At 36.3% G+C, this 24,941-nt stretch overlaps 1 protein-coding gene across 2 annotated transcripts in view; it reads right to left on the reverse strand.

Moving 5' to 3' along the window:
• The window catches only part of SAMSN1 (SAM domain, SH3 domain and nuclear localization signals 1), a 48,102-nt gene that overhangs the window by 14,489 nt on the left and 8,672 nt on the right, over positions 1-24,941 (reverse strand). Inside the window, exons 2-6 of one of the 2 annotated variants that reach the window (XM_014537413.1) lie at positions 11,668-11,734; positions 10,459-10,608; positions 6,561-6,690; positions 4,451-4,602; positions 1,036-1,242 (exon numbers count right to left, since the gene is read on the reverse strand). In XM_014537413.1, coding sequence (XP_014392899.1) covers positions 1,036-1,242; positions 4,451-4,602; positions 6,561-6,690; positions 10,459-10,608; positions 11,668-11,734 — 706 coding nt within the window. Of the gene's footprint in view, positions 1-1,035; positions 1,243-4,450; positions 4,603-6,560; positions 6,691-10,458; positions 10,609-11,667; positions 11,740-24,941 lie in introns of both variants that reach the window. The other variant, XM_005863447.2, reaches the window with a different exon arrangement.

A 24,941-nucleotide genomic window follows, 5' to 3' on the forward strand; every position in this document is an offset into this window, starting at 1 on the left:
TGATTTTAGCCCTGCTAAAAGCAAAATGGACTTCTTCTGAGGAGGCTAAAAGGCTAATTCCAATGTAACCCTGATATTTGGGGGTCGGGGGGGTTAGCAATCTGAATCCATGCCAGCAAGCTCAGTGTACATTCTTGATAACCTATAATTAAGTCACTGCCTCTTTCCCAGAAACTGGTCTTGCAGAACCTGTTAGAGAGGCCATAAAACTGTGAACAGTGCACTGCCCCGGAGGGAGGGTTATTAATGCTGGCACCAGGCCAGACCATCAGATATGGCCTGGAGACCCCCAATACCTGGGGGCGTTCTTGCAAGGCCCGTGAAAAGGACCAGAAGTATAATCCATTATTGCGGGACAAAGACCCCAGGAAGATATAAAAGAGAAGCCCCTGCATGTTACTTTCCTCAGATTTGAAAAGTTATTCCCTGAGTCCGCCGGCATAAATAAACAGTGTCACTCCTTTTCTCTAAAGCGTTGCTTGGTTTTTCTCTGATCTTCTGCAACACTTCCTTGGAAGGACAAAGCAAAATGGGATCTTGGAAACTCAGGGGTTTAATTGATCAGAAATAAAGCTTTCTACAATACCATGTCCTCCCCTGAAAGTCTCAGAAAATTCTTTTTCTGGTGATATCACAAGAAACCCATTCCCACTAGCAACCTGTAGAGATGTGGAGATCTTTACATTGATAACATCTGGATTTTTATTTTCACTCTTCATACTTTCTTTATGATTCTCCTTTAGATGTTTCCTCTGGGTCATTTATTCTCCTAGGTATTTTTTTTTTATTTTTCACTACACTTTCTCTATAGTCATTGCTGAGTACCAATAGAGTTTAGTCCAAAGGATATTATATCAAGAACCATTCTAGCATAATAAAAGTGATAAAGGAGAAATAAGAACTGTTCTTGAAAAACAGATTTTCCTTTGCTGTAAGTCATGTATTTTTTAACAATTCTGTGCAAACACTGATCTAGTCTCTTTAATTTTTCTGTCCATATGCCACAAAAATCCAAAAGGCCACATGTTTGCTAACCTGAAGGTGAATCCTCTCTAAGAATTCCTGCAGGGTCTTGGATTTTTCTCTTCCACTCCTTCGGCGTGTCTTTATTTTCCTGGGGGCTGATTCCTCTTCTGAGATGACATCCACATAAATAAATTTGAAGTTTCCTACCTTATTGTTTAACATTCCTGTCCACATCCCCATTGGTGTTTTGCAGATGATATCTATGATGTCACCTTTCTGAGGACAAAGAAATATGCAAATCAAATTTCAGAGAACTCTGGTGCTATTGTAGAAAGAATGGAATCATAGAAAATAGAAAAATGAGGGCATTATGCTAGGATGATTCCATGATAACAAATAAGTATAAGAGGAAATTTCTTTTAAAAGTTTGAGGAAGCCCAGCTGGTGTGGCTCAGTGGTTGAGCATCTACCTATGGACCAGGAGACCATGGTCAGATTCATAGTCAGGGCACATGCTCAGGTTTTGGGTTTGATCCCCAGGGTGGGGCATGCAGGAGGGAGCTGATCAATGATTCTCTCTCATATTTGATGTTTATATCTCTTTTCCCCTCTCCCTTCCTCTCTGAAATTAATAAAATATATCTTTTAAAAAAAATTTTAAGGAAACTATTTACTAGTGACAACGAAGAAAACAACATGTTGAAGAAAATATCCTACACGCATTTGATGACATGTTTTTGTGTTTGGTATCATATCAATTTGTCAACTTTTATTTGTAGAACCAAATGTAATTTGCAAAACATTTTTGCACAAATGAAGTCATTTTATGCCCACAACACACCTCTTAGGTACATATACAAGGTGTCATTGTTTCTATAAATATTACAGAAAAATAAACACAAACATTAAATAACTTTCCAACAGCTTATAGGAATTTAATGGCAGAACCAGAACTCAAGACTAAGGTGTCTGAACTAAAAAATGATGATCTTTTCACTCATCCTGTCAAAGCACTATGTATGTAGCAAAACTCAAGCTGCCATTCCTGAAGGAGCTCCCATATTAGGGAAAGGGAGAAAGAGAAATCTGTGATTCAGTTTGTGCCTCTAGTAACTGAAATACTCATCCACAGTACAAAATAAACACATCTAAATTATTGCATTCATATAACATAATGAAAGTGTTCAGAACTTTGTACATACCAAATGCATAATAAAAGTATGTATGCACTAAGGATAAATTGTTACTTAATTATTCTAGAGATGACAATTCTTAGATCAAGCTCCCCAACAAAGTTTGGGTTGAAGTATCAATGAAGCACATTGGGATAGACAAAGAAATTGGTCTTTTTCTTTATTCTCATGTGATACTATCTGGTTACATGCTGCCAGTTATTGGAAGAGCAGAAAACCCCACAGGGGTAAAAATTTGTAAAGAAAATGGATATCTATGCAAATACAGTGCCTATATTTAAGAGAATAGTTATCTCTTGAGACATAACTTTCTTTCCCAGAGAAGACATTATAGTTTCTGATAGTTTTGCCATAGTAGGGGTCTACCCCTAAATAAACAAAGCATTTAGTCGGCTACAAAGAATATTTTTTCCTGCTGCTCTGTGAATGTATATTCTAACATCTAAAACACAGATTTTATTTGTGAAGTAGAATTCAATATGATTAAAAGATCTGGGCTTTCTGATTTGTAACTGTCTGCCTCTCTGACCCTATGAGCTTTCATCTAGCTCTTTCCTGCCTTTCACTATAAGGGCATCAAATCTTAGGCTCAATGGGATCAGCTAACCAGTGCCAGAAAACCCCCAGAAGCTCTGAAGGGAGTTTCTAAGCATGGCAGCCCTCTGCTGCATCCTTCCTAGTATCTTTAAAACTTGTAAAAATTGTACATTCCAGGAAAGGTCACCAAGCAAAGACTCACTGTCATTTTGGATAAGACCCCTTTGGAAACATTAGTATTCAATTTTCAGTGGTAACTGGGATTCTTATTGTGTCTTACAAGTTTTCTGCAAGCATCACCTTGGGCAACACCAGAGGTAGTGAACTGTCACAATACTGTAGGGATGGTGAACAGCTATCCTGAATCAATATGTGTTCAGTTTATTCCCTTCTACTCCCCTCCTTTCCCCAAAACAGGAACTAAGAAATGACTAAGGGGCCAATTGCAGAGAATAATACTTTCTTCCTCCTCCAACTGAGCTTGCTCAGATTTGATACCACAGGATGGACAAAGAGAAGAGTTGTGTGCCTTGAATGTTAAATGATAATATCAATACTTCATAATTTATAAATATTGGTTAACATTGGCTTGGTGCTGACAATATAAAAATTCATAAATTCTGTCCTTTTAGCTATATAGCGCTTTGTGTTACTAAAAGGAATAATTTGACATCTATAAAATATTTTAGCACTAAACCTTCTTCTATTTGTGCTGTTGCAACCAGCTCCTCCCCTTAAGTATAAGCAAGATAATGAAAATGATGGATTTCTCCCCTGTGATTATGTTGTGTTACATGACAGAAGGGACTATGCAGATGTAATTAATGCCCCAGACTAGTTAATTTTGTAATTATCTGGGCGTTTCTGACTTAATCTGGCAGGAGCTCTTAAAAATAGAGATGTTTGAAGCATGACTGAGTGTTTCTCCTGCAGAACTTGTTATAGAGAGGGCCGCGGCCGGCCGCCTCCAGGAGCTCAGGATGACCCGGGGTGCTTTCCAGGAAGAGAGCATGAGACTCACTCCTACAACCACAAGTAACTGAATTCTGCCCACAGCCAATGAGCTTGGAGGATGATCCGAGCTTAGGCAAGATCACATTTCCAGCTGGCACCTGATTTCAGCCCAGTGAGACCTTCAGCTGATGAACCATGCCCCAATTATGACCTTCAGAACTATGAGATAATAATACATCTGTGTTGTTTGAGGCCCCAAAGTTTGTGGTAATCTGTTACACAGTAATAGAAAATGAATACAGAGGATAAGAGTAAGAAGAGGGAATTCAGGAGGGAATTTCATTGGTAGGAAGATGTTTGGTTACTCAGAGTAACCAGTTTAAGTACTGAAGTTGCCCCAGACAAGTCTGGTTCCCAAGGCCTTTGCTCTGCTGGACTCTTGCCTAATATCTTCACTTTTTCTCCCTCTCCTTTGCTTTATTATTTTCACTTCAGGAATGATCAGGCAGAGCTGGGCACCTGCTTTCAGGAAAATGTACACAACCCCTTCTTCTCTGATAGGCTTTGATTATGCATTATCTACATAACAGCAGCTGATGCTAATAGCCCCAAGGACTGATCCCAACTCTGCCTGGCATGTTATGTTTAAACTCTTGCCACAGCAATCTGGTCTCCAGTTCTACTGTTGGGAAGAACAGACTCACATCCCCTCCCCTCAGTTCTCACTGATTGCCCTTGAGAAACAGATCACACAACCAGCACTGGACACACCATACAGAATGCAGATGTGTGCCACACACCTTGATTTTGAGGGAGTCAGTGTCATAGGGGCTTGGCGTAAAGTCGGTGTGCACTCTGGCACGGCCACAGAATGTTCCAGAGTAGGGGCCCTCATCATCGAGTCGAAAGCTGTCCCGGTTACTTGTGCCATCTGAACAGCTTGTGATTCCACCTGAAGAAGGCAAAGCAGAGGTTAACAGTTCTCATGGAAAGTTCATAACATTCTGAACCATCACCTGGAACAACTAAGCAGGGACAATGCTGAAACATCGGATGCCATCCTCCCTCAGAGGTTCCAAGGACCCATCCTGTTTCTGCCTCCCAGTCACTCTCCATCAGCGACCTCTGTCCTCTGAGCCACTTCGGACCTTTCTCCAGCCAATCCGACCACTCTTTCCTCAACCACTAACCCAAATATCATCCGACTTGGACAGTGTTTTGAGTATGGGTACTTGTTAAAGAAGCAGATAGTGTAAACTTAACTCCCTGTACAAGCCAAATAATTAAGTTTGTACATATGGCTTTCAAAAATATTCTAAACTGGACTTTTTAAAGCTGCTCTAAATCCTTGCTCTTTGGTCTTCTTCCTTTATGACTTTGAACCTCAGGGGATTAAGAGGAAAGTGATTCTATTTTGATGTGTGTCTGGGGGCAAGGATTCTTTCCAGTGGAAGTCACTCTTAGTGTCCCCCTCTCAGTTGTCACTTCACTTTCTCCTTCAGTGGGCCATTGGGTGCTCAGTTCAATGACCGACAGCCTCAGTTTCTCAACCATAAATAACAATAATTGTGGAAACAAGGTCAAGACCCTTAGGGATGCTCCATATTGTATATGAACTGGTGTAAAAGAAGGGTAGTTTCTTCTAATTACAGAAGTAAGTTGTACGTAACAGCTAAGTGAGCCACCGCCTCCCCACACCTCCCTTCCATGACCACCCTGGGCCCTGGTTTCTCATGGTACATTCTAGTTAATAAAATTCTTCCCACATTCAGCATCACACTTCAGAATTTTAAAATTGCCAGCAGAAATGAATACTAATGATATCTGAATTTCACACATGCAAAAATATAGCCTTCAAATGTTTCTGCAGTTGCTTTTTTAACAAAATAACTGTTTAACAGCCAATAGGAAAATAGGAATAAAATTCAGGATATTTGAAACATCTGGTCTTTGCTATCTAAATTCAAATAACAGAAGCAGCTGATTTAAAAGGAAATAAAAAATAAACTGCAAAAACATTTAAAAGCCCTTACCAGATTAGAGGGATGTAAAGCAGTGTAAAGTGCCCTGCAATAGCAGCAGTTTCGAAATATTGTAGCAGGATATGTGACTGAATCCCGAGTGATTGATCTTCTTAGGAATATATCAATGTTTTAAGAAAATCCTTTTTGATCATGTGCTGATTTCTTTTTGTCACCCAATTGGTGATATTCCTACTTTTTAATATTTACATATTACTTTACTCTTTACCCACTAATGCTGGAGGGGAACTTAAATGTCAGAATTGATGTAAATGTCCTGCTTTATCCAGAATTTTTTAAGGAAAAAAATGGAAAGGAAGGAAAAAATGAGAGAAGACAGGAGAAGAGAGGAGGGACAAGGAGGAAGGGACACGGGAGAGACGAAAAAAAAGAAAGAAAGAGAGAGAGGAGAGAGAGAGAGAGAGAGAGAGAGAGAGAGAGAGAGAGAAGCAGCAAGGGAGGAGGAAAGAAGGAAAGAAGGAAAAAAGAGACAGAGAACAGGATTTTATTTATCTGAAAACTGTAAGTCATTTTAAAAATACTGACTCAATATAACACTAGTTCTCCCCAGCAAATGTTTTTATTTTAGGGATGCAGATTTAATTACCCAACATGATCTTCTGAGGCATATCCCCAAGGACACTTCTGACAACAGTGTTAAAAGTTTCAAAATAGTACATAATTCTATCTAATATATTAAGTAACATTTTAAACAATAGCAACACTTTAAATTCAACACATCATACATTTTTTTACTATTTATCTTATCAAGTAGCTGGAACCTTGTTGCTAATTTGAGAAACCAGTCCCAGAGAAGCAAGTCTGTTGTTTTTAGTTAACTTAACCCAGACCTCCCATCAGGAACTTGTTCCTGATTCTGTAGCCTTACTTGATGAGCTCCACCCACTGTAGAGACTATCCATGGAGTCGCTGGCTTTGAGGGAGAGCTTCTCTGTGTGAATCCCAATAACGGGGTCACTGTTCCGACACGGGAGGGCATCCTCTCCATCGTCCTCATCCTTCAGAAAAACATATCAGAGGTTAGGGTAGATCATTGTTTTCCCTGGAGATGCTCACTGTGCACATTGGTTTAACAAACAAGATATAGTTCAGCAGTAAAGGACTTAGGAATACATCAATGTGAAATATGAGTGTCATTAATCTTAATTTCACTTCTTGCAAAGAAATGTATAGTATTCTTTAGATAGAACATTCCTCATTATGGAATTCAACTAAAATTATAATAGTGCAATTTGTAAATCAGGATGAATATTGTATCAAGATTATTTAACCAGAAATGTTAGATTATTGACATCTATGTTCTTTCTGTTAAAGACTTTTATTTCTTTATGTATGTGCTCTTTATCCCCTATTTACCACTATTACTAATCCTTTGAGATCTGACATTAAAAGTTTAAACTCTGCATAGTTATTTCATGTCAGTTATTTGCACCCCATGAGATCACTAGATATGAATAAAACATGCACACTTCACAATTTTAAAGCAAAGTTTTACAAATCTCATACCATGCTTGCCACCTAGTCAAGTGAAAAGCAAATCTTGAATAAATTTAGAAAGACAGACAATTTCAGAATAAATTACATCTGCTTGAAAACATCTCAAATGTTTTCCATATTTAGATAGTTTGGACAAAACCGATAAATTTCTTAATATTCATCAAAATGTAATTTAATAATCCTAATTTTTGAGCATTTCTAAACATTAATAAAACTTCAGAATATACATTTGATTTACACTCAGTTTGATTCTCTGTTTTTATCCATTCATTTAACCTTTTGTTCAGTCATTCAACCCACATTTATAGAACAGTTTCTAAGTACCTGGCACTGTTTGGGGAACTAGGGATACAGTGTGAAGAAGGTAACAGGATTATTGCTCTAATGAGGTACATTTTAGTGTCAGACAGTGTGTGTGTGTGTGTGTGTGTGTGTGTGTGTGTGTGTACTGTTTGGGGGAGGCACGTGTAAACATAATAGGCAAGAAAAAATCAGAGAATAAGTGCTATAAAGGACATAAAACTGGATGATGCTAGGAGATTAGCTACTGGGCTTAGGGTTGGGGGAAGTTCAGTTAATTTAGAAGGAGTAGCCTCCAGAGACCTCCTTCATAAGATAATATATGCTCTGCATTGTTGACCTGAGTGATGAGAAGCTATAACTTATGTGAATATTTGAAGACAGTTTTTCAAGCAAAAGGAACAGCGAGATCCAAATAAATATACTCAGAATTAACTTGGGTTATGCAGGGGGAAACAACAAGAAAGGAGAGTGTGAGAATATGATCTAAGAGAAGTAGACTGGAGGCAGAGCACCACATGAGGTGGCCATGGAATTGTGCCACTCAGACCTCTTGCTGAGGTGCCCTTCTTTACTGACAGCCCAGCTGTTGCCCCTCTGTCCCACCACTGTGTTTGCATGGAGCTAGCTCCCTACCAACGACTGAAACAGTGGGATGAGTTGAGTACTGGTTGAGTCCATTCTGGTGGGATGTGAGGGCTCCTCTAATGGAGATCTATAGCTCAAGGAAAGAAAGCAGAGCTAATAAGGGAAGTTATGAGAAATGAGGAAAGCCAGAAGAATGCCTAAAAAACAACAAGGAAAGAGAATCTTTCGTATGTAATGGAATCACCACAAAGTGAAATGCATCTGAAAAGTAATGTAAGAAGAAAGAAAAGTGGCCTGGGCAGCACAGAGGTCAGCGCTGATTGTGACAACTGTCTCGGAGTCCTACTGAAGTGGGCTCAACAGGGAATGGATTAAACATGGAGATTAATGGAACGGAATTGGGAGTCCAGAAATAAACCCATATATTTAGGATCAATTGGTTTTCAACACGAGTGTCAAGAAAATAAATAAAATGGGGGAAAATTGTCTTTTTAATGAAGTGTTGGGACAACTGGATACACACATTCCAAAAAATGAAGTTAGATTCCTACCACACACCACGTAGACACATTAATGAATTATACACAAAAATTTAACAGCTACAACTAAACAACTCCTAGAAGGAAACATAGGAGTAAGTCTTTTGAAATTTAAACAATGGTTTCTGAGATACAATGCTAAAAGCACAAGTGATGAGAGAAAAAACAGATACATTGCACTATATCAAAATTGTAAACACGTGTGCTGCAAATTATACCATCAAGAAAGCAGAAATAAAATCCACAGAATGCAAGAAAATGCATGAGATTGCAAATAAGATATCTGATAAAGGACTTGTATCCAGAATATATCTTAAAATGCTTAAAAGTCCATTAAAAAGACAAGCCCATTAAAGAGTGGGCAAAAGATTTGAATGAACCTTTTTCCAAAGACAATATATAAATAGCTAATAAGCACATGAAATGATTTTTAATATTATTAGTCTTCAAGGAGGTGCAAATTAAAACCACATTGAGATTCTACTTTACACCCATTCTACTTTACTTAGAAAAGACAGAAAATGACAAGTGTTGAAAAGCATGTGAAAAAATTGGAAACCTTATACACTGCTAGTGGGACTGTAAAATGATGCAATTGCTTTGGGAAATAGTTTTCCAGTTTCTCAAAATATCAGAGTTGCCTAAGAGAATGAAAAAAAATATTTCCATGCAGAAATGAGCAAAAATCCTAAATAATAAAGAGCTAATATGCAAATGGTCATCACACCCTCATGCCATCACACTGTAATAGCTCAGACACTCAACCCTGGGGAGAGAGGTATGGGGAGCAACCAGGCACAAATGAGCTCACGAGGAAGGAATAGGGACCAACCAGGCTGTGGCCTGGGAGAGGGTCAAGCTGCCCACCCCATGGTCTCTGGCGCCAGGGGCTGAGCCTGCACCTGTGGCCCGGGAGAGGGACAAGCCACACACCCCGTGGTCCCAGGTGCCAGCGGCTGGGGCTGCGCCTGCCACCTGGGAGAGGGACAAGCTGCCCGCCTCACAGTACAGGGCGCCAGCAGTTGTGGCTGTGGCCCAGGAGAGGGACAAGCCACCCACCCCGCGGTCCCGGGCACCTGCAGCTGTGGCCTGGATGAAGGCACCTGCCCATGGTCCCCTGCGGCTGCAGCTGGCCCGGGTGAAGCTGGCCCAGGTCCTGGGTGCCTGCAGCCAGCCAGAGGGAGGGAAGCCAGGGTCCCGGATGTGGGGCGAGGCAGAGGCAGTTAGGGGCGATCAGGTCAGCAGGGGAGCAGTTAGGGATGATCAGGCTTATAGGGGCCATCAGGCAGGCAGGCAGAGGTGGTTAGGGGTGATCAGGCAGGCAGGCAGGCAAGCGGTTAGGAGCCAGAGGTCCTGGATTGTGAGACGCAGTCGAACATCCCCTGAGGGGTCCCAGATTGGAGAGGGTGCAGGCCGGGCTGAGGGACCCCAGCCCATGCATAAACTTCATGCACCGGCCTCTAGTATATTTATACATTATATTTAATAGCCAAAAAGTGAAAACAACCCAAATGTCCATCAACTGATGAAAAGATAACTTGTGACTTATCTATAAAATGGAATATTATTTGTCAATAAAAAGGAATGAAGTACTGTTTTCTATAACATAAATGGCATATGTTTCTCACATACTACACGTGTGATCTTTTTGAACTTCAGTTTTCTCTATTAAAATGGGAGTAATAATACTTTCTTCCACCTAACTTATGAGCACAATTATTGAGGAGAAATAGATGTTGAAGTCCTTCATAAAGCACAAGATTTCTATATCTAGAAGTACATGCTAAATGTTTTAAGAAAAGTTTAATAGAAAAATACAAGTGATTAACAGAGTACACTTACCTTTTCCTCAGAAAGGGCTTTGATGTACTTTTTACCCACTTTTTTCTTCATTGTCCAGGAAATGCCTCTCATTTTTTTGCCTAAACCTCCTCCATGATTTGAATTTTTATTTTTTTCTCCACTTTCATTTATAGGCTCCCCCTCAAACACCTAGTTAGAATTGTTTGCAAAAGACAAGATAATAAGCAATAAAAAGCATTTTTCTGAAATTACTATATAACACAACATAAGACAATGTGACAGTATAATAAATATATTTTATAATGTAATATACACCTCCAATCGGCCCCCCACCCCAATCGGGAGCAGGGCCCGCTGGCCAATCACCTGTGGCCTCTTGCCCCAGTTGGCCCATCCCTGATCAGGCCCTGATTGGGGCGGGCTGGCCGGCCAACTTCCCGCCATCTCCTCCTCCCAACAGGCCTGGCCTCGATCTGCCTATTGGGGTCATGCCAGCCGGACCCCACCCCTGCACGAATTCATGCACTGGGCCTCTAGTATATCTATAATTATATGTAAAAATATATTACATTGTAGTATTTACAATTATGTAAATGTTGATAGAAAATATAGCTATATACAAGTTTACCTATAAGCACATATATATAAATATATAGATGTATAAAAGGGGATATGTATAATATATATGTATAAAAGGGTATATATTATACACACATGCATGTATAGAACTAATAGAGATTTATGAAGTCATAAAAGGTGTCACTTTATTTTCATTTTTTGTCTAGAATATCCATTATTGAAATTAACATATTTTAAAATATTATAGATAGATGTATATGAGAATCTAGAAAGTATTTTGAGAAATTATATCCAATAAAGGGATCTAATTCTATATAGAAAACAAAGAATACAGATACACTAGTTCGAATGAATAATTAAGAAGTGAATAAAATCTGAAACCTATTGCTTTAAAACAAATGTATCACATGCAGTAACATAGGCAGCTTTTCTTAAGTTACATTTAAAGTGTTCATGATTTGCAAATGCGTATGAAATGGTCACCGGCCATTGGGAAGGCAGAACGAGAATTTAAGAAGAGAATTATAACTTAATGTAATAATGTTTGTTTATTAATCACCAAAAACATGGAAGGCTATGTTTAAACATATTTGTGTTTTACTATACTTTACAAAAGTGTTGTTGGCTTTATAATGTTTGTGTGTTTGCATATAAAAACATAATAAATACCTCAGTGGAATCATCTGGTTTTGATACGGAATGATTCCGAAAACGATCAAAGCTCCCGAAGCTGCTGCTGCGCTAGAAAATAGAAAATGAAGGAAAAGGAAAGGAAGTTTAGGATTTGTGACTTTCACTGATAAAAATGCAAAAATATATTATGGTTCAATAAGCATCAGTTATATACTTGAAACCAGTATAATGTTATTAACCAATAAATTCAATAAAAAGGAAAAATTATCTCTGGTATAAGGACATTGAATGTATAACTATTATTATAATTGTAGTTGTACATTTGATCAATTATCTTCATAGGTTTTATGTTATAGTGGTACACACCTTGGAGAAAATCTGTTAATTTTTTATTTTATAGTGTTAATTTTGCTCATATGAATGGCATGTATTACTAACCCACCAAACAACTAATAAATAGCAAAACAAAGAAAACATCTGAGTAGATACAACATATGCTTCATGAAGATCATATTAGTCAAAAAGCAAAATGAAAATAAGCACAAATACATTTTCCACTTCTAACTCTTGCTAAGTTTAAATTCGCTACTTGATGTCAGAAAGAGAAAGCATACACATAGACCTATAAATAAATTGAAAACAACACTTAGTTATGCACAGCCTAAGGTTTGAAATAAACCTGAATTTTCCCACATTTAACATGGAATTACAATGAGACCTTAAGTCAATTTCATTCACTGGCTGTGAGAAAAAACTCAATATGTTAATAAAAGACTTGTTCCCTTGGTTACTTTTTGTCCTGTGAAGATAAATGTTTATTCTCACGCAACTCATTCTAGGCAGGTAACTATAAATAGTTTCTGATATTCTCCTAACCATATTTACAAAAATCTTTAGTCATTGAGTAAAAAAATTGATATTTTCTCACTCTCTGTTTAATTTTGTACATTGTTTGAGAAGGTAGATATTTAATACTGTGTCCTTAGATATCCACAAATCCTAAGAACATGTTCTGTCTTAAGAACTCCATCTTATTTCAAGCTTATATTCTCAAAATAAGCTGGTGGTACCAAAACATAATCTGGTGATTAGAAAAGTTAATAATGGGAACCAGTAACCTAGAAAACTTTGTCCTTTCAGATGTCACAGCCCACTTTAGTTCAAGTGAGCATCACAGACTTTTAGTCCTTACAAGCACTCTTATACTCATCTCTCCCTAATAGTTATCTTTAAAACTCTTTGTTTCCATTTTAAATGAGCTGAAATAAAAAGATCCTGACATGTGGCAAGGGGTTAGCCCTTTTGCTGAATTGACACCCCTGTGAACGAGCCCTTCGGCTTATGGCAGGAGGAGAGGAAAAAAGGGCTGAAACTGAGAACCACACTGGAAAATACAGTCTTCTAATGCAGAGCTTACTAACCTAGAGTGACTTCCCAAAGCATTAATCACTCCAGCGTGCCTAGTAAGTGTTTCCACCAGGCTATCATTGTCCAGAGATCAGAAAAGGGAATTGATGTAATGTTGTACAGCTTATAAACTATTTCAACACAGGGAAATCTGTTACTTTTTTATATACTTGAAACATTCGTATGCATTATTGGAGCCTATGCTTAGGGTACATTTGTAGCCTACATCCAGCCTGCATCCTGCCTATTAAATATTAATGAGGGTTACAGCATGGTTTCCACCATGGATAATGGGGTTATGTGGCCCAAGAGGGTACAGAATAGGCTCACTTCAGCATTTCTCTACACTATCTTCTGCCATTAAGTAATCAATAGTCACCACCTTTTAAAATTAATCCCCCCTCATTATATCAATAAGGAGAAGCAGGTTTAGGAGTAGTGGTTTAAGAAAGCTTCAGGACTATTACTTTGGATGTGTCAGTCATCTTATTATGATTCACTCAACAGTTTTAAGTGAGAGGAGTATAATAGCAATCCATGCTAAGATATCCTTAAGAAGCAAATCTATGTATTTAAAATGACATTTTAAAAATTTTATTATTTGATAAGTCTGAAAGTTGGTGACTTTCTGAGATGGTTTCCTGATGTATAGGTTATGGTTTATAATAAAAAAGGGCTAATATCTACATTGAGTTATGGACAATGCACAAATTATCATTTCCATTCCTGTTAAGTTTCTGATGAAAAGGTGAATCATGTGGAAGCAAGTTGGCTTCATAGATAATAGTCCTTTGAAAATGAGAATGTACTGGAATATTGATAATGGTGCATGGCATAATTGTAATGGATTAGATTTAGCAAATATTATCCTGTGACAGAAGCTCCCATCAAGACAGAACTATCTATATATATCAAAGCCTAAACAACCATTAAGATGGAATGACCAGAATGACTGGAACAACCAGAATGACTGGTCACTATGATACTCACTGACCACCAGAGGGCAGATGCTCAATGCAGGAGCTGTCCCCAGCCCGCAAGCTCCAATCACCAATGGGGTCTCCTGGTCTCTCCCCCCGCCAGCAGGCCCCATGGCCTGATTGGGGCTGGGCCCCTGGGCTGGGGTGGGGAACTGGGGGTTGGTGGCAGCAGATTCGGCCTCTTTCCCAGGGGGACTGAGAGACAGCTCCCTCCTTGAGGCCTCCTGGGTCCCTCCCCCTCTCCTTCCCCCAGCCAGGAGGTGCCAATCGGCCCACTCCCCATCCACCATGGTAGCAGTTGGCCCCTCCCCTTGGTCCCTCCCTCAGGTGAGGCCAACCTTCCAGTCCCTCCCCCTGGCAGGCAGGTCCCAATCACCCAATCGGGCTGGGTCCTGGACTGGGATGGGGAACCAAGGGTGGGTGGTGGTGGACCCAGGCATTGAGAGAAGGAGGAGGGGGGAGGCAGGAAAGTGGGGAGGCAGGGAACCGTGTGATGGTGGAGCGTGGGCGGCGAGAGAAGGAGGAGGTGGGGAGGTGGAGAGGCGGGGAACCTGATTAGTCCCAATCGCAGGCCAGGCCTAGGGACCCCACCCATGCACAAATTTTGTGCACTGGCTACCAACAGAAGAGTAACAAATAGAAATGCAATTTAGATCTTAGATAGTTCTTTGTTTCTGTTGACATCAGATCATATTTAGTCTTTAAATAGACTCTATAAATCTATAGTCTTTTGTTGTCCAATTAAATATGTTTGTAGCCCTGGCCGGTGTGGCTAAGTTGGTGAGGTGTCATCCTGTGCACCAAAAGGTTACAGATTTGATTCCTGGTCAGGTCACATGCTTGGGTTTCAGGCTCAATCTCCATGCAGTAGGCAGCTGATCGATGTTCTCCTCTCACATCCATGTTTCTCTCCCTCCCCCTTCCTCTCTCTCTAAAAATCAATAAAAATATTTAAACATGTTTGTAAACTGGCACAATAGCTGTGGAGGGTAATTTGACAAACTATCAAAATTGCTTTTGTATTTGCCCCTTGACCCAGCACTTCCATTTCTAGACATCTAAACCAGAGATACACTTGTATACAAACTGACTTACACATCCACATTCATTGTAAAACTTTTATATTATCAAAAGCTGTAAAAATCAATGTTCATTGAATAATATATGGTGAAACAAAGGAATTGTGTGCTGCTGTAAGAAATTGAAATATATCTGTTTATACTGCTATGGAATGATCTTCAGAATAGAGTGTAAGTGAAAAAAGTCCAGTGAAGAAAATCATATGTAGTATGCTGCAATTTTTCTAAGAGTGGAAATGTATGAGTGTGTTTTAATATGGCAAATATGTATTTTTCTTCTTAGAGAAATGGGACAAAATAAACAAAATAAAAGAGGAAAGAAAATAGACTTATCTAAATATACCTTGTTTTGTAAATTTGATTTTAAAATAATGTAACTATTTCACATATTATATTTTATATATTTATAAACAATATGAAATAAAAACCATCCTTAAAAATTCCAGATAAAAATGAAAACAAATGAGCCTAATTCCATATTTAAGTGGTGCTTAAGAAAGAAGAATTATTTTAAGCGATATTAAAAAACAGTAATTTGACAAAAAAAGATGGCAAACTAAATTTTAACCTGTTGTTAGTAATCACCTTGTTATTCATAATATTGGTTTATAATAAAAGGTTTAGGGACTGTGCAAACAAGTAATGATGTCAATTAAATTTGGAGTCAAGATTCTTAGTCAGAATCCTCACAATTCTCATCTTGTCACACCATAAATAAAGAAAGCTTTCAAAGCCTACTAGGGCCAAAGCAACACAGTGATCATATTGGAAATGTTTTCACTGGAGTAGACTGTATCAAAAGATGGGGTAATTGTATTACAAATAAGAATAATACCTGAACTCTATTAAAATACCTCAAAATTCATGAGTTCATGATGATATTAAAAAGAGAAAACCCAGTAGTTACCTTTGCAAATGTTACAGTTATATTATTAGAACTGGCAAGTAAAGGTAAAGACAAACATTTAATCTGTCCTTCTTGTATGAAATATATTTCAGAGTAACTACATACATAATGAAAAAAATCTGTTTCTCTCTATGTATGTTTATCCCAGCTAATCAATTAAGAATGATGAAATTACAAAATTACTATTTTGTAAACACCTACTGCAATAATGGATCCAGAAAATAATTATCAATGGCTACTAAAATCACAAAAAGAGAGGACTAGAATATATACTTCATAATAGAAGCACCTAATTCCACCAATGAAATATTCTTTAAAAAAAGCAATTATACCAACTTTATGTATCTTATTACTAGATTAAATATGGAGACAGAGGAGCATGTTAAATGACATGAAGAGAATGCAGTTGACCATAAAAATCTAGACAATGAGAAATCTACAGGACAAGTAGCCTGGTTATTTAAACTTATCAATAGAAATAAAAGAGAAAAAATAAAGTACATATCAAGAGCCTTTAAGAATGGTTCAAATATAGATCAAATAAATTACTGTAACTAAAACATTCAAAAAATAACTGAGGATTTTTTAAATAAGTAGCTATTTGATGATATTAAGGAAGTATCATTTTTTATTTGTAATTTTAAAAATCTAGTGAAGGGCAGCAAGTGTGTGAAATATGTGGGCATAAAGAAGAAATCATGATTGGTCATTATTTAATGATTAACTGAATGGTGGATATATGGGGTAGATTGTGCTACTCTCTAATTTTACATATGCTTGAAATTTTCCATAATAAAATGTTGGATTAGCAAAAAAGAAACGTGCATGTATAATAGCTAAAAATTAATTAATAATGTGTGGACATGGGGTATATGGGAAAACTCTGTACTTTCCTCTCAATTTTGCTGTGAACCTAAAACTGTTCAACTGTTCTGAAAAAATTAGTCTTAAAGTAAAAGAGTTAATGCAGGTGCCTTTGAGAGAGAGAGAGAGAGAGAGAGAGAGAGAAAGATGGTAGATGGTATTGTAAGTTTCTAAGCAACCAGATTGTAAAAATATCATTAGTATTACTTAGTTCATAGTTGTTTAGAAGTACTAGTACAGTTGTATTTAAAGAGAAAATAAAGTGTTGCTTTGTAAATTTGTGTTAGTATAACTAACTTTTTGATATAAATGTATGTTTTTGGATTGCCTTTAGAAGACTATCTGAGTTCACATGGTAAAGATTACTTTTTTCCATACTGTCTACTTGGTTTCCACAAAAGTAGAGCTGATCAAGTCATTTAGGTTTTGAACACGTTTGTGTGTGTGTGTGTGTGTGTGTGTGTGTGTGTGTGCGCGCGCACGCGCGCGCGTGTGTTTCTACACAATGCAATGAATAGTTAAAACAACTTAGGAAGATTCACTTTATTTTTTGCTAGTCATATTTCCTCTCTAGTTTTCTAACAATTCTAATTACAGATGATTTAAAGCTGGCAGAGTTCTTAGAAATCATCTAGTTCAACTCAATGAGAAAACGATTATAGGAACCAGAACTTTAAAAAAAAAACTTTTTTTTCAACTCTCCACTATGTCATTCCATTACAAAGTTTTGATATTTTCTTTTACTTTCAAAGAAACTTGCTATCTGAGCAGGACGGAAAGTGTGGAAAGACTTGTTAGAAAGAATGGAACTGAATAGGCTTCTTAGAACAATGACCAGCCTAAAATTATCAACAGCAGAAAAGAAGAATAAGGAAGTCTCCTTTTGAAAATGTAAATCATCCTTTTGACCAACACCAGAAAAAACTTGACCTTCATTTTCATTTCTTCACCACTCACCAACTTTGGGGTCTTCATGTAAAATCTTACCTCCAGCTTGACTTAATATTTGTGTAAGGCACTGGTGGAAAAGTTTCAGTCTATTTCAAAGAAAACATTTGCATATGTGAGTCAGACATCCACAGTATTTTGAAAATACTGGAAAATTAAAAATTGCACACACTCTTCCAGTGAGTTCTCACATAATCTCAATATTGCACAGAGAGCATTGGTTAGTAATATGCTCTAAAAGATAGAAATTGTTTCGGTGTATGTGCTTATATGAATATTTTATAATAATAGTATGTTAAGTCTCAATAAGCTTATCAGCCTTTATCCAAAGACATTCGAGGTTTTAACTGTTCTAACAAACTCAGCCATGGAAATGTTTTGAAGAATGTGAAACAAATTTAACTGACTTAAAATAATCTGTTGGGATTGCTTCAGTGTTAAATAATTACACTATCATGTGGTGCCAATGGAAGATAGTTGTTTGGGATGTCAGGGGTGCTGAGGCTAAAAGATAACGAGCTGTGAAACATGGCCTTGCATACTTAACATTTTAACCTTGGGTAAACACAAGCCAATGCTCACATACATGTCAATGCTATAAATAATTTTAATGTACATCTGGACTCTTAGAACCAGTTAGTCTACTTGATTCGTCTGGCTCACTATCTTTGCCATCAGCTGCAAAATATCTAAAGGAAGTGCAGATTCTGACTCAACCATAGTATTTTAAAATTGTGTCAAAATTTCCATGGTAAAGCTTTACTTTCAGAAGATGATGTGTCATGAGATGTTTTCTGCAAATTGAAACTGCTTCAAAGAAAATTACCCAAAGGAAATAAACTAGAACTTAAAAAAAATTAAATCAATGCAGAATCTCTAACCTGCAAAAGTGTTTATTCACATTCATATCAGCCTATCCAGATAAACTGATGATCAAACATAGACCCAGAGTCATAGAAGTATGAACAGACTGTTGAACCTTAGAGGAAGACAGGGGAGGGTGGGTGGGAAGAGCACAACCAATGAACTTGTATGCATATACTGGTATCATAACCCATGGACACAGAAAATGGGGTGGTGAGAGCCTGGCGGGGGGTGGTGGGGGAGGACAAGGCAGACTCAAGAGGTTAATGGGAGGAAAAAGGAGGACCTATGTAACATTTTCAACAATAAAGATTTTTAAAAACCCCACAAGTTTTGAGAGTAAAACAGACTCAAAACATTTGAAATTCTCAATTGTACCTCTGCATGATTTATCACTGTATCCTATAATTTGCATTGCAACAATAGACTGTAAGTCATGCTGCACTTTCAGGAATGGAATAGAGAGTAAGATATTCTCTTTTAGTTGAAAGGAGTTTTTAAAATAAGTAGTATGGTTATGTCTTAAATATCTCTTATTTTTCAGGTAAAAAGATAATTTGGCAAAAGTTCAGTCACTTGATATCATTGGTTCTTACAAAATCCTAGAGAATATAAAGGAAATGAAAAGCTCTTAAAAATGTGACCATGATCAGGCAGGAATCTATCCTGGAGGAATTTACAATTTATTGGTGCCAACAACCAAATAACTTCAGTAGATAAGAGCTACACAGAGCCACATTCAAATGAACGGTATACAAATATAGAAGCAATTGCTAAAAGCAGATATTTATAAACAAAAAATGAAATGAATAATGTATAATAGATGTCAACTTGGAAATTTATATTCCCCCATTTACAAGTACTAATTTGTATTGACTAGTTAATACATGAGAGGCATTTTGTGTTTATAGGTCTATGTACATAATTTATAGTCAGTCTAAAGAAAGTCCCATTAAAATGATCACATTTTGGAAGTGAAATTAGGTGAAATCAATACAATTTCAACTTTCTTAACCATCTTCAAAAATTACTCTAAGAGGTTGTGAAGTTATTGACTGGGAGACTCTTTAGAAATCACTAAATCCAAAGATGGTGATTGCTAAAGTGGTAGTAAAGTAGCAAAAAGGTGAGGAACTGTACACTGTATATCAAAAGGAGCACTGGATTAAAAAAATTTGTCTAATATAATTATCTCCTTAACTCTTCAAGGGAATGAAAGATTGTCCTTAGTGAATATAATCATTTTATGTTGTATATTAGATACAAGAATATTTCACAGGGATTATCCATTTCTGGATGGTCTATCACTCGAAACCAAAATTGATAAAAAATTTTCAGCTCTTGCACCACATGGATAATTTTTTAAGACCTTCAAGGAGAGCAGTGTTGGAAAGGACTCTGACTAATGAGGTCATTATTAACCATGCCCATCATGGTTATAGAAGATAGTGTGTGTTTAGGGAAGATAGTGGGGAGAGAAATTAGAAATTACAGATAACATATTTAGATTTTTAAAAACCCCACAAGTTTTGAGAGTAAAACAGACTCAAAACATTTGAAATTCTCAATTGTACCTCTGCATGATTTATCACTGTATCCTATAATTTGCATTGCAACAATAGACTGTAAGTCATGCTGCACTTTCAGGAATGGAATAGAGAGTAAGATATTCTCTTTTAGTTGAAAGGAGTTTTTAAAATAAGTAGTATGGTTATGTCTTAAATATCTCTTATTTTTCAGGTAAAAAGATAATTTGGCAAAAGTTCAGTCACTTGATATCATTGGTTCTTACAAAATCCTAGAGAATATAAAGGAAATGAAAAGCTCTTAAAAATGTGACCATGATCAGGCAGGAATCTATCCTGGAGGAATTTACAATTTATTGGTGCCAACAACCAAATAACTTCAGTAGATAAGAGCTACACAGAGCCACATTCAAATGAACGGTATACAAATATAGAAGCAATTGCTAAAAGCAGATATTTATAAACAAAAAATGAAATGAATAATGTATAATAGATGTCAACTTGGAAATTTATATTCCCCCATTTACAAGTACTAATTTGTATTGACTAGTTAATACATGAGAGGCATTTTGTGTTTATAGGTCTATGTACATAATTTATAGTCAGTCTAAAGAAAGTCCCATTAAAATGATCACATTTTGGAAGTGAAATTAGGTGAAATCAATACAATTTCAACTTTCTTAACCATCTTCAAAAATTACTCTAAGAGGTTGTGAAGTTATTGACTGGGAGACTCTTTAGAAATCACTAAATCCAAAGATGGTGATTGCTAAAGTGGTAGTAAAGTAGCAAAAAGGTGAGGAACTGTACACTGTATATCAAAAGGAGCACTGGATTAAAAAAATTTGTCTAATATAATTATCTCCTTAACTCTTCAAGGGAATGAAAGATTGTCCTTAGTGAATATAATCATTTTATGTTGTATATTAGATACAAGAATATTTCACAGGGATTATCCATTTCTGGATGGTCTATCACTCGAAACCAAAATTGATAAAAAATTTTCAGCTCTTGCACCACATGGATAATTTTTTAAGACCTTCAAGGAGAGCAGTGTTGGAAAGGACTCTGACTAATGAGGTCATTATTAACCATGCCCATCATGGTTATAGAAGATAGTGTGTGTTTAGGGAAGATAGTGGGGAGAGAAATTAGAAATTACAGATAACATATTTCAAGCATTTGCTATCCCTATTCTAAGATAAATTATTTCCCTGATCAAATTTCCATTACTAATTTTTTCTACCAGTAGGTAGCTTGATAGAAAGAATAATTCAGATATCCAGTTATAAGAAATACATATTATCTTCCCATAAATTTAGAAATTTACTCTTTATTATGTGCATATTGATTTTTTCTATTTATAATCAACCATTAAATAATTTTTAACTTTGATCACATTATTATAAACTATCTTAATCTTATAACTAAACCTCAAAAACAATAAATAATTCTTAATAAATAATTAACAAAAGAAGATAATATTGAATATTATGTTAAAACAAAGCAATAATTATTTATTTTATGTTTTTTTAAAATTGAATTTAGAGAGGAAGAGAAAGGGAGAAAGAGAAACATCAATGATGAGAGAGAATCATTGATTGGCTGCTTCCTACATGCCCCCCTCTGGGGATGGAGCTGCAACCCAGAGACGTGCCCTGTCTGGGAATTGAACTGTGACCTCCTGGTTTGTAAGTCGATGCTCAGCCACTGAGCCACACTGGCTAGGCAAAGCAACAGTTATTTAGAACAATAACTTTGAAGAATTAATCATAACAGGCCTTACAACATTAACCATAATCTTAAGTATCAAATATTCTGTGTGTTTTTTTAAATAAAGGCCTGATTCTACTATTTGTTCTACATAATAATGAAATTATATGTATATGTTATGTATAGTATCATTAATCTGAAAGATAAACTATTAAAATATAAAAGATATTGTCTATTCAATTTTATCAAAGGCATTTTTAAAAAGTGGGAAGAACTTACTATCAGAAAAATTAAACTGAACATTCTCTTTAAAGATCTTAGACTTAGGCCTTTATTCCTTCTCAGTAATCAGAGAAAGAAAAAGTCTTGAAAATTTTTCACTAGCTAACACATGGTGGAAGAACTTGTAAGTTCATACAGTACTTTTAAGTCCTTGAGATACTTTTTAGCATATGTAATCGTTGAATGTGTTGACTCAAACTCATGTTCCTGAAAAATATCCTAACAAGTTCACCAGTCAAATGTTTATCCCACTAAATCCATTTGCTTTAGCTTTAAAATAAAAAATAAAATTATCACAAAGAGGCAAACATTCACAGTACCTCCTGCTTAGAAATCATGATTAAATAAAGGACTAAAAATGAATTATAAAAAATTGAATTCATTTAATAAACTTTTCCATCCAATTCTCTGGAACAAAAACTCCATCATAGTTACTTCCATTAGACTTAAATGTCCTCTGCATTTCCTTGGCCTCTGGGTATATAATAACTTTTCTAAAGGTATCCCCAAAGAATATTTCAGTCATGTAGTAATCTCCTTGAACACAAGTAATGACAAACAACAAGCTAATTCTCAAAAAGCTTTTTAAGCCATTTTTACTACTTTTAAATCAGTGTTTTTGATGCATGATTTGGGTCCCCTGATTAATGGTCATTGCCAGCCCAGCTTCTGAAGTTGTAATGTCTCCGTGAGCTTCCCTCCAGCAGAGCTCGACCATTAATCCAGTGGCATATGTCAGCTCAGCAGAGCAAGGTCACTCTTCTGCTTCAAGGGGAACCATTTTATAAATAATAAAACTGACTTTTTTGCATGCTTTATGCCACCTGAGGTTGAGTGCTGCAGTTAATATCATAAAGCTTATAAACATTCTGCTCTCAGGCAGTACCCACTGCCACTATACTTAGGAATTTAAACGTTTTTCTATTAGTAAGAAAAGACATGTTTATGTGGGGCAAATATATGATATGTAATCCCAAACAGGGAAAGAATAGGTGGGAAAAAACTGTAGTAAGTTCATGCTAGAATATTTGGAAGAGAATTTTGAGTTCTCTAACTTCCTCATTTTATTTACATTTTTATTACATTTATTTTCCTTTCAGTAAATTTAGATTTGGCTATTTGAATATTTCAATCTAATCAGGAGATAATAGTGGTATTGAAATGTAATAGTAGTGGTAGGAATGAACTCAGTTTATGATAATTCCTAACCAACAATATAATGTCTGATAATTATAGAACATTTTTCTTTGAAGGAATTTTATTTTTTAAATTATAAACATTTGTTTCATTGATATTGGTTGATTCAAAATTGATAAATAATTATAGTGAGATATTCATAATTTTAAAGTAATTTGAAATTTATAGATGGCCTAATTTAGAAAAGATGATGGTAGCTTTATAATAACTAACACTATAAGGAATATATACCTATAAGAATTATAAAATTTATGCTTAATTATCTATTTATTACTTTAAAAAATCAAAGTTGCATAGCTATTGCCATGTGAAATATTCAGAAAAAAATTTAAACAAATATCCAGACTGTCATATCACTCTGAATTATAAAATAGAATTTGATACAAGGAAAATCTGCTTTGAATCTTATTCTAAGAATTTAACTTATTAAAAATCATAAAAAATGTAGAAAAAGGTTCTACATTATTTCCTTGCCTTCCTTGTATGTATATGGAGAAAAGGTAGAGCCAGTGGCAGCCCAGGCCAGTCCTTCTAGGAAACTAGTTCCGTGGCCAGGTCTCTGTGTCCAATATCAGGTCTTCATTTTGATAAATATACACACTTTCTTTTTTAGGCTTGTAGAAATAAACAACCTTCAGGGGAACTGAGTCATAAACTAAGCTGATAAGATACCCAAACTGGCAATACCATATATTGGTTCAGTATGAGAAATTCAACTGCCAGGAAGAATGTGTTCTCTTGTTGACTGATCGAAGGATTGTCTCCCCTGGAAGAAATACTATATGGGACACAAAATCATGTTGGGAGTTTGTTGTGTTTGGTATAGTAAAGTCACAGTAGAGTGAAGTAGGTGATATTAAGGGCTACAGAGACAAATTTATAACAGCCAAAAGTTCCTACCTCACCTAAGTGAACAAGTCTGCTGAGTCAAGTAGAATATTTGCTTATGCTGATCTAGATGGTTCTTCATACCACAGTGTCAAATTTATACTCTCCCACTCCTTTTAGGCTCTGTGAAAAGTAACACCCTTTGAAAATGCTTTTTTCCCTTTTTCAGACAGATTACATTACAATTTTTGATTATTATTTTGTTTTACTTCATTCTATTTTAAAAATGCTTACTTTGTTTTATGTGGATGTGTACCAGATCTTTATCAGTGCCCTGTTTAAAAACTGTGTCTTGAAGTAGGTTACTTCTTTAGATGACTAATATTATCCATTAATCATTCTACTCTTACGGTACATATATTGAGAAGTCATGACTACGTTCCATATTACAAATGCTTTGATGGTAATCAAAGTATATTAGAAAGCACATGGAGTCTGAACATCAGATAGAGTTTAATTCTCCTTATTTCCCAACAAAAACTGCAGGGATACAAATACGAATAAGATACAACCCCTATTATTGATGGTTACTCTAGTTGGAAGGACATATTGAAATGAACTGTGGTAAGAGAAACAATACCGGTGTGGAACACAGTCTATTAAAAATAGAAAGGAGGGAGAGATTATTAATCAAACATGTACTATGTGCTTTGAA

Source organism: Myotis brandtii, unplaced genomic scaffold (genome assembly GCF_000412655.1).
Source record: "Myotis brandtii unplaced genomic scaffold, ASM41265v1 scaffold179, whole genome shotgun sequence".
Lineage (NCBI taxonomy): Eukaryota > Metazoa > Chordata > Mammalia > Chiroptera > Vespertilionidae > Myotis > Myotis brandtii.